This window comes from Drosophila bipectinata, chromosome 3L (assembly GCF_030179905.1).
Source record: "Drosophila bipectinata strain 14024-0381.07 chromosome 3L, DbipHiC1v2, whole genome shotgun sequence".
In the NCBI taxonomy this organism is placed as follows: domain Eukaryota; kingdom Metazoa; phylum Arthropoda; class Insecta; order Diptera; family Drosophilidae; genus Drosophila; species Drosophila bipectinata.
Genome location: NC_091738.1, coordinates 4,731,500 through 4,741,513, shown reverse-complemented (window position 1 = coordinate 4,741,513; position 10,014 = coordinate 4,731,500). Strand labels below are relative to the sequence as shown.

At 39.7% G+C, this 10,014-nt stretch overlaps 3 protein-coding genes across 3 annotated transcripts; 2 read left to right on the top strand and 1 right to left on the bottom strand.

The window, feature by feature from the left end:
* Positions 1–440: 440 nt before the first annotated feature.
* On the bottom strand, positions 441–1,390 carry LOC108127502 (trypsin beta-like). Its single transcript, XM_070279433.1, has 3 exons — positions 1,140–1,390; positions 834–1,089; positions 441–782 (listed from the first exon to the last, which is right to left on the bottom strand). The coding sequence occupies exons 1-3, from the start codon at positions 1,388–1,390 to the stop codon at positions 441–443; spliced, it is 849 nt and encodes a 282-aa protein (XP_070135534.1).
* A 5,719-nt stretch (positions 1,391–7,109) lies between these two features.
* Positions 7,110–7,885, top strand: LOC108127504 (uncharacterized). The gene is made up of 2 exons (XM_017244602.2): positions 7,110–7,160; positions 7,214–7,885. Exons 1-2 carry the CDS (start codon positions 7,110–7,112, stop codon positions 7,883–7,885), a joined length of 723 nt encoding a protein of 240 aa, XP_017100091.2.
* A 1,139-nt stretch (positions 7,886–9,024) lies between these two features.
* On the top strand, positions 9,025–9,582 carry LOC108127608 (uncharacterized). The gene is made up of 2 exons (XM_017244756.3): positions 9,025–9,178; positions 9,240–9,582. Exons 1-2 carry the CDS (start codon positions 9,098–9,100, stop codon positions 9,411–9,413), a joined length of 255 nt encoding a protein of 84 aa, XP_017100245.2. The 5' UTR covers positions 9,025–9,097; the 3' UTR covers positions 9,414–9,582.
* Positions 9,583–10,014: the final 432 nt, after the last annotated feature.

The following is a 10,014-nucleotide window of genomic DNA, read 5'->3' as shown; positions in this document are numbered from 1 at the left end:
GGCCTTTTCTATTGCTCGAGCATTTGTCATTGAGGCGCTCGCTAATTTGACATAAATTTTAGATGTGCAGTTCAGCGGGGAAATGAAATGTTATAAAAAAATAAATGAAAATTGTAAGGAAGTTCATCTGGAACTTAAATTACAAATATAAACTGTTAAGTTAAAAATTATAATTATAAAGCCTAAGAATAGTATATAGTTATGATTCTTAAACTTGAAAAATCACATTTTTTTAATGGCAGTAATGTCTTTCCGTATTATTCTTCACCCTGAAGTCTGAAATCTAGATGATCTAGGATCTAAAGAACAGCAGTAAAAACTGCATAATTTATCAATGCAACGATGACAATAATATTATTTTTAATATTATTAATAACCTTTAAATATTTATTGAAATAGAATACAAGATAAGAATGCATAGAAAGACAAAAAATTCTAATTTAAGTTTCAGTTCCATTTAAGACCTCGCCAGCATTTTTACGAATCCAATCCAGGTATGAGGAAACCCTAGTGTATACAGTTGGGTAGTTTTCTGTACAACCGCCCGCTGCGAACGACACGATTCCTACCAATACGGAGTCCGTGTCATTATGGACGATTAGGGGTCCTCCAGAGTCACCATGGCACGGTGAATTGTTACTTTGACGAATGCATATGTAAGATGATGGGTATATTTTATACGAATGGCGAAACATAGCCTTATAGCATTGATCAATCGAAATAATAGACACATTAAAGTATTTCAGATAGGGTACTGGTTCTTTCTCTTCTGCTGATAAAGAAGATAATTAGAAAACAATATTTTTAGATATCAGTGAATATACCGAATCTACTCCTTCCCATCCAGAGGTAGTAGCCTCACTCCCAATGTAGGTAACAGTTGGCGAGGGTAATTTGGCAGGTTGAATATACTCATTAAAGTTGACATCGATTGGAAGTTTTATTAGAGCGATATCATTATACAGTGCATGGGGTTCCCAGTCCTCATGAATTATAATATCTTTTCGTTTAACAATCAATCGTTTTTTACCAGGTTCAAACAAGGTTTCATTCGAAGACAGAGCTCCAAAATATATTCGAACTGCAGAGCTAATGAAATAAATAATTAAAAAATTTTAGACACATAGGACTATACGTACATTTTAGGACTGTCCAAACAATGTGCCGCCGTCAGGATAATTCTCTTCGATACTAATGTCCCTCCGCATCCGTAGCTCCAATAAGACGATTTTTCCAAGTTAGTGAAGTCAAGTACATCGAAATATACCTGGTATGGAAACTGTGCTTCAGAGGCCTTGTAACCATCGATAATTCGATGAAATTCGTTACAAATTGCGATTTTGAAAAGAAAGGCAAAGGAAATTACACCAAGTATCAACTGCCCCTTCATTGCGAACTTTTACTGAAGAATATGATTTGGTGTTTGCCTTTTATACCCAACCACGGCATGGAAAGAGAGATAAGCCTTAGGAATTTCACTTAATTATATTTTTAAACTTTTTTTGTTTCATTATGAAAATATTTGTGCAGATACAGTATCTTGCCATTCATAAATTATTGTAAAAAATAAAAGGGTAAAAATTGAAAGTTCAAATTTAATTTATGAAAGTATTTAACGTGTTTATAATATTTTATTTACCTCCGACATCTTCAACTCCCCTTCATTTTTTTTCTCAGCACTTCATAAAACTATTTATTTTAGTCTGATAAACATTTTGTAAAGTGTCCGAATCGATTAGGGCCTTTCCCAGGACTTACTTGGCCAAACAAACCAATAAACTCTGTCAGCTCACCAAAAAAAACTTTTGACACTTGAACTCCCAAGGAAGTCCCAGGATATGTTAGTTTGCTCCACTTTCTGCACTTGAAATCTAAATTCAAAATACACAGAACTTTGAATCGATGCATCCGTCGGATGGCGTAGCGAAGATGTTTATGGAATGTCAATGAAAATATCGTTTAAAAAGCATCGAAATTGTGATACAAAAATAGCAAAGTGGACACACGCTGCCCAGTGGCAGGTCAAGCGTGGCACAAGGGGAACGAGGCGGGAAAATGTAAAAGGGATATGTCCATTTCATATATTTTTATTCTCTGTACTCTGTGTGTGCGAGTCTCTTGTTAGCCTTTGACTTTGACAGTAGCTGACCAAATTGGCGGCAAAAAAGCAAACAAGCTGAGAGCCGAAGAAAAGAGTTACTGCCCGAGGGCCATTAAAAAAAGTCATGAATGGATGGCTTCAATGGGCGGCGGGGGCGTGGCAAATGAGCAAACTATTAGCCGGGCCATTCTGTAAACTCGGTAATTGACTGGCGCTTAAAGATTGGGCCACCTTTGAAGCCATGGCTGCTGCCCCCTTTGTGGCGCGTTACACGTGCGTGCCAGTTTAAAATTTTCCGAAATTTTATTCCCCACCACCCCCTCTTGGCTCAGGGGACCAGGTACCAGGGAAAAAGAAACTAAATAACCGCTAGTTAAGTTTGCTTTGTCATAACTAACAGTTTGCATTTCATTTTTTGTTCGCAGATGTTTTTTTTTTCGCCAGTTTTGTTGAAATTTTACAAGTCACGCACTGATTTGGCAATTTGCATGCAGCGACCGCTAGATGGCGCCAGCACGTGCGCCCTGTTGGGGGAATCCCGTTGCTGAATCCCCTCTACCCTCCACCAATGCAGCCAATCAATATCGGAATTGGATTTGCCACAACGAATATTTTTTTTAATTTTTCGCAAAATTTTTAATTTAAACTTTTGCTGTAAATTTGCCCACCAATGAGCTTTGAATTTCCATTGCTGCTTTGATTAATGCCGGCGTCGCCACGGGCGCACGGGGCGTATGCGCAATATGCATACGATATGGGGCTGCCGAAGGGTCTGTTCGATTGGCATTTTCGCCAAATTAAATATTTTCGCAATGTGTGTCACTCCCCTGTCTGCTGCGAGCTGCTCCAGAACTTTCCCTGTTCAAGTATTAATTTATTGCCAATCTAAATGCGAGGATGCATAGAATGCATGGGAAATGGAATTTTTAAAAAGGGCGCCTGCTGGGTGGATGGCTGGCCCGCTTTCGGCATTTTCATTTGCATTGTAAGTCGAGCAGTTTTCCTTGATGGGAAACGAGGAAAAATAGTGAATGAAATTATTTAACGATTTAATAACAAGTCTATATGTGTAACCCATAAATTTACTCACTTTTTATATATTTTTGTATCCTTTCATTAACCCCGCCGTCTCTGTCAATCGAGCAATGTTATCGACAAGCCGGCAGGGATATCTCGCCTCCCATGGCACCCTCCCTGTTCAGTAGCCCCCTTGCATACCGCTAAAAAACCAACTTTTTCATGCTCCATTGTGTTATAAATATTCATAAAGCGCCTCGCCATTTTTCGTAGCGACCGCCGCAACTAAAGCCTTGATTTCTTGCATTTTGCTATATGTTGCCACACTCCCACACACTAGCACTCACACACGCGTGCCTGTTACCAATACCTAGCCAATATGGCTGAAATGCCCCCCCGGCCGCCTCCCATCGCCCTCTTTTGGGTGCCACTCCCCCTGCCCATTTAACCGCAAGCCATGCTTCTAATGCCGCGTTGGCATAAATTTAAAGCAGCAGCTGCGGTTTTTCCACCGCTTTTCCCTGGATTTTCCTCATACCCTCTTGCCTCCAGTCTCTGTTTCCCTTTTATTTTGTGGGTGGTGGGTGGTAGGTGAGTGGGTGGTAGTGGGATTTGTTCTACTCTCTCTCTCACTTTCAGCTAAAAGCCAAGTGATAGCCAGAGAGAGAATAGAGAAATGGCTAGAAAGACCATTACGAAAACTAACCCAGGTAGTCAGGCTTTAAAACCCAAAAAGCATTTTATGTTGCTAATTGATTTTTCAAACACCACCACCACCACCCCCTCCGCACTATACCCCTTTCACTTACTTTTGTTGTTGTTGTTAGTGTCCGTGTTGCGGCTGCCATTGCGCTTTTGTTTGGCATTCAATTAACGGGAATTTGCATTTTATCTATAGATACACTTTGCCACTATATATTTGGCATATACCCATTTATACACCAACCCGGCTACCAATATCGGGCTGGCTGGCTGGCAGAGTGGGCGGGCCGCTGGAAAAACAAAAATCTCAAGTGCTAAATCAACAAGACAGGCTAAAAAATACAAGTAAACGCTGTGCGATTCAAATTCCTATGCTGATGTACTAAAGTCTTTAATTACAGCACTTAGCATTGATCTTGGGAATCAATCGGCCTAAACAAGAAAAAATTCCATAATCCAGGTGTTGGCTGTAAAAATAAACACGTCAGTAAACCTAGATTCTAACCCCTAGAGGGTTGTATCTAATCTTAACTCATAATGTTAACTCATCTTAATGGAGGAGAGAATCATTTTAAAAGCCAACCTCGCTATATTGCGATAGCCTCTAAATAATTATAATTATTGTTTTCCGTACTGAGTTTGCTCATCTTGGCTTCTGTAATTACAAAAGTTAGAATAAGCGCAATGGAGAATGAAGTTTTTATGATCTTTAAGTTGGATATAGCTATGGTTAAAGATTTATTACTTAAATGCGTGAAATTGTTTAATTAAAAAGAGTTTTAAGCGTCCTAGTTTTTGGAAGTCTTAAGGTACTGTAACATGTACTTAAAATATCTCTAGAATAGGTGATAGATCTTTAATTTTGTACACCGTTGATCTTAAATTTATTCCCTGTATTGAAGTTTTCTTTACAAGTTACCTATAAATAGTTTTCATTCACTGAAAATACTACTAGTAAGTTCATTACCTACCTCACGTAACTCTACATTAGCCAGAAACCAGAAAGAAACTGAGACGGAAACCCCCAACAACAAATAACGCCCACCTTTTACAGATATATCTTGATGGATCTGGCCTAGACTCTTAATGATAGTACCCCCTTCCGGATCGAGCCCCTTCCACCCCTTCTCAGCACCCCATACATAATGTATGGGCTTAATAACAATTATTATCAGCCCGGCCAGCTCATAAAACTCGATGGGCCCCGGGACCGGACCCCACATGCATACATAAATAATACATGAATGGAGAGATGACCGCGCCGTGGATGGCCAGCAATTGCAGTTGGATTTTACGATGGTCTTCGAGTTGGGAGTTGGGGTTTCGGTCTCAAGGTCACGTTACACACTTCATTTAGCATTGGAGCTGCATTGTCCGAGGCTGGGCGGGACATGCCCTGGTACTAACCGGTTTATGCCACAGAAGCGATCTGGTTGATCTTTGCTGTTGCAGCTTCTTCTTTTATTTTATCGGCCGGTCTTCTGCTACAATTTGGCAATTTCCAACAAAAAAAAAAACCGGCAAAAACAATGCCTGGCGTGACATTGAATTGTAAATGCTGGCGATAAAAAACGCTGAACGCATAAAATATACGAAAAGGCAAAAGAAAACGCAGAGCAGAGAAGTAAATAAAATGCAAGCTGACATCGGATGCATGTGAATTTTTCAGTTTTCAGTTTCATGCTTCACGTAAAACCACAGAAGCTATGTCCTATAGAGATGTTTACGTGAAAAGGGTTGGGTTCATAAAATATATAGAGAATAGAAGTCTAAGAAACTGTTGAATTAATAGTTTTGTTTCTGTTTTGTTTAGTTAAGAAACCAGGAAGGAGTATTTGATTGGTAATCATACTTCACGACAATCGGGCTAGACCATTTTTTTCAGTAGACTTATTGGCTTAAATAATTACCAGTTTACAAACTTTTAAGGCCATAAATAAAGTATTCCCTAGTTACTGACCTGACAGATGGGCGTATGATTCGGAAAAGTAATTTTGTTATCTGTTCAAAACATTCCTATGGCTGATTGATGATGTAGCTGAGGTAGTTTTAGTAGCAGAATCCTGACAGAAAAGTTAATTATAAAATACTAAGAGATACTTATTATTACTTTTATAAATAATATTAATAAGACATTTGTTCCTTTTGAATTTTAATTTCTAATTCAAAAATTAGGCAAGTTTATTCTTAAGAATAAATTAAGTTGAAAAACTTAAAAGAATTCCTACTTCGATAGTTGCAACACGTGCCCGCAGCCATCGCCAAAGGTCGCTGGGCCAACATTGTTTACTTTTTTCGCATCGCCTGCTACTACTACGGCTGCGACTTCGTCCTTTATCCCTTATGCATACCCCTCCCATTCAGCCCACTGAACTTCCGCCCACACTGATCCCTTTGGTCAGCTGGCGCTTCTTCTTGTTCATCCTCCACGGCTTGCTTGTAAAAGACATTGACATTTTTTTTCTGCTGTCCCCCGCCGTTTCTCTTTACTTTGTTGTCGTTGTTTAATGGTTTTTTATACATATTTTTTGCCCGTTTTTGTAGCATTACGTCACTTTCACTGTAGTTTGCGGCTTAAGGCAGCATTTGTTTGCCATCGTTGGTGGTGTTGTTGTTGTTGTTATTGTTGGTATTGTTACTGCTGGCCGTTGTTTGCACTTGTTTTTGGTACAAACAAGCAAATTGCAATAAAAATGCTCAAATTTATGGTCCACTGGCATACATACATTTTGTTTTGGGATGATTTATCCGAGACTTTTGTTCGCCTTTGCTTTCCGGCGGCACAATTTATGTCCGTTTACATGGCAAACTTTACAGTATTCAGTTTCACTATTATTTTTCTCTTTTCTTGCCTGTTTTTTATTCATTTATATTTTTTTTTTGGTTCAAGTTCATCAGTTGGCCAGTGACGAGCGTTGAATTCGCAACTGGGTCCAGGTCCCGTCTTTATCGTCTTTATAAATGCGTCGTTATATTCCACGTTAGACACGTTGTTTTTGTTTGACAGTCGAGTTGGGTAAATACTCATTGCGGATAGTCGGTCGAGTATGGTTTACTCAAATGTCAGATATGATCAAGTATACGCCATGTTAGCATTCATTCTAAGCACACCCACATTACGCATACGCCCTGTAGGTCTCATACCTGATGGCCATTGATAAGAATCGGTCTGCAATCAAGTCATTAGTCCAGTTAACGTGCCCTGACTAAACAGATCGGTAATGAGGCTAATTTCCTCGTTGCCAAATGTCCACAAATTTCGGCCAGCTTGTTTTTTAATCATTCAGCAATGTGGTTACTTCAGAGTCTGATTTTAATGATCGTTTTCGAGGTCCACAGTGTGAGTTTTTTGAATAAATTATGTATTCGCTTTCCAGAATTTGGTTCTTTTAGCTTAACTTGCAAGTAGAGGAGTTTTATGCCAAGTCCTTTGTTCCGGATGAAATCCACATATCCTATGTCATAGAGAACTTCGAGGTGATCAACGTGAACCTTACTGTAAGAGTCCCCTTTCCCGGCAAGCTCTTGATGCACATCTTTGTGAGGCAACTCTCCAACCAGATGGGTGGATCAGACACCAAGGACCTGCTGCGCTTTAGGAACTTGGACCTGTGCAAGATATTCGACTCTCTGCGAAATATAACTTTGGAGAACATCCAGGGCGAAAGTGTCCTGCCCTCCACATTTTTCGTTTCCTGTCCTCTAGTTCCAGGATTTTATTATGTGGAAAATAGCACTTTTGATGTTAAACTGGTTCCCTTTCGGATTCCAGATGGCAGATACATGGCACTGTTGGAACTCATTCAGGTTTACGAGGATGTTATCAAGCTGGTTTCCTGCCGAATAAAGTTTGTAATGAAGCGACCACCGGGATATAAGGAGCCCTCTAGCTTCGATAGTAGTGATGAAGGACAAACTCCAGAAAGAGTCACTAAACCTCAGACCACCACCACCACCCCGAGGACTCAGTCAAGTTCAGAGGTTACTGAGCCAACTGAAGATCATTATGAGAAAGTGACGGAACCAAGTGAAGATGACTATGAAGCTCCCAATGATTACAACTAAAGAAAGACTTGTATTTTTTGCAAATTTTTAGCCATATTTTATAACCCAAATCTTTATAACACCTACAAATTGAGACATCTCACCCATGACTTCAGCCAAGCCTATATCAGTTAATTGAAAGTCCCAGGGGCATGGGAAACTTATAAAAAACACACACGAACTTGAAATAAAACCGCGACGACAAATAAGCGCCTCAAAGACATTCATTCAATCTTATCTGTTACATTGTTGCAGCGCTAAGCTTTGCTTTGACAACCGCACTATAGACATTTATTTACGAGTAACAACTATGGAATTTATTTGGAGCTGACATTGGCCTTTGGGCATTCTCGAAAGTGCGTAAATTTACATAATTAGAGTGGGGCATCTGTTTCCGGTTTTTTTTTGGATGAAACAGATCAACTGCAAGATCATCGTCGCCTCCAATGACTTGGCAGAAACGAGTGGCCTCCGTAATGGTATCAGTTATGGTTTTGTTTTATGACGCAGCCCAGCCCAAAAAGTTCCATCATTTAGCAGCACCTTTATTGATCAAGTGTTTCCAGTCTTCAGGCTTGATGGAAACTATGTAGAAGTGGCAAATATTTACGGATCTTTGATATTCACTCTCGTTCTCAAGTGATAATTTACTAAATTGGCTTGGCCATTGACTGATCTTTTGGCAAGGGGCGTCAACGCATTGCTCTTGAACTTGAAGTGTTAAACTGTTTAAACCGAGACATTAAGTGGGTGATACTGGAATTAGTAAGCTTGGTAAACTTCCTCGAATATTCCACCGAAACTTGACCAAATACCCCATTCGAATTGACCTTCGTTTAAGCCTTGTTTTCATTTACTCAGTACGATTATTATTTAATCAGCGATCAACTTCTTCAGAGGCTCACACAAAGGTAAACAAAAGATGCCAGCAAAAGCAAATAGGGCGACTTGGTTTCGGTGTTTTAGTTTTCGGTTTTTAGTTGTTTAAAGACGTCTGATTTGCACCTGCCCTCGGAGGGCCACGCCCCTCAGCTCCACTTTGCTTGCCTTTTGGCCAGTTTTTGATTTTTTTGTTTACCGATATTGCTTTTGGTCCGATGTCTCATTTATTCCTCTGCCTTTTGTTTATGTATCGTTCATTTGTCCAGTTCTCCACATTGCAGATTGCAGTTTACATATGACATTATCATCGGTGGTCGGCAGTTGTCCGGCTATATAAACCTCTGATCACAGATGGAGCCAGGTGCAGTCGATTTTTGGATTAATCAGCGTAACATCTACCCAGCAAAAGCAATCATGAAGTACCTGGCCCTGGTAAGATGAGGTTTAAAGAAATCTTAAATGGATTAATATAATACTCTATAATCTCTTTTAGACACTTTTCGTTTGCCTGATGGCTATTGCCATTGTTTCTTCAGTTCCCGTGGATGAGTCCTTGATTGGGGATAACATTTACCAACCAGCTTTTGATGATGTCCAACGTCCTCAGGATCCCCAGGCCCTTTTCAAGCTGAAGAAGCTGCTTAAGCTGAAGAAACTCCTGGGCTAGGAAGCTCCTTAATTTGCTTTCAGCATGTTCAGCTCAGTTCAGATTCTAGTCCAAGTCCACTCAACACATCCAACTCAAAATAGTTGGGAACATATTCAAAATTTAAGCTCCTTTGCCTAGAAAATACCATAAACCCATGCACACACACATATGAGTCCAGTATACGTAATAAATTTAATTTTCATACAACAAATGGCGAGTGCCAGTCGGCTTTCTTATGTCATCGATTGGGGGATCACCAGCTCCAGCTTCAGGTCCGACCTATAAGGAGCTAATGACCACTGCTGGCAGCAGGTCGAGTTTTTGTTTATTTAGATATCAATGGGAATAACGAGTTCCCCTGCTGGCACGAGGAGTGAGAGTGTGAAAAGCGAACGGCATCTTCCTTTGCGGGCCTCAAAAGCACTTACATATTGCAGGCATTGGCCAATCGCTGTCCTACATAAACGAAAATCCACAAGAAAAGTTATCGGACTAAGCCGAAGCTTTTATACTCTTTCAAAAAATCATTAAGTTAAGTTAGGATACCCAAAAAGACTTTAATACTCTTTTAGAAACACATATATTTTAAAATATATTTATTAAATCTGTTGTTTATGTG

Excerpts from the sequence above, each read along its gene's own strand:
- LOC108127504 (XM_017244602.2), top strand. The coding sequence starts at position 7,110 with ATGTGGTTACTTCAGAGTCTGATTTTAATGATCGTTTTCGAGGTCCAC. Across the intron at positions 7,161-7,213 it reads TCGTTTTCGAGGTCCACAGT|CTTAACTTGCAAGTAGAGGA; the intron begins GTGAGTTTTTTG and ends TGGTTCTTTTAG.
- LOC108127608 (XM_017244756.3), top strand. The coding sequence starts at position 9,098 with ATGGAGCCAGGTGCAGTCGATTTTTGGATTAATCAGCGTAACATCTAC. Across the intron at positions 9,179-9,239 it reads TCATGAAGTACCTGGCCCTG|ACACTTTTCGTTTGCCTGAT; the intron begins GTAAGATGAGGT and ends AATCTCTTTTAG.
- LOC108127502 (XM_070279433.1), bottom strand. The coding sequence starts at position 1,390 with ATGAAGGGGCAGTTGATACTTGGTGTAATTTCCTTTGCCTTTCTTTTC. Across the intron at positions 1,090-1,139 it reads TGTTTGGACAGTCCTAAAAT|CTCTGCAGTTCGAATATATT; the intron begins GTACGTATAGTC and ends TTATTTCATTAG. Across the intron at positions 783-833 it reads CTACCTCTGGATGGGAAGGA|TCTTTATCAGCAGAAGAGAA; the intron begins GTAGATTCGGTA and ends TTCTAATTATCT.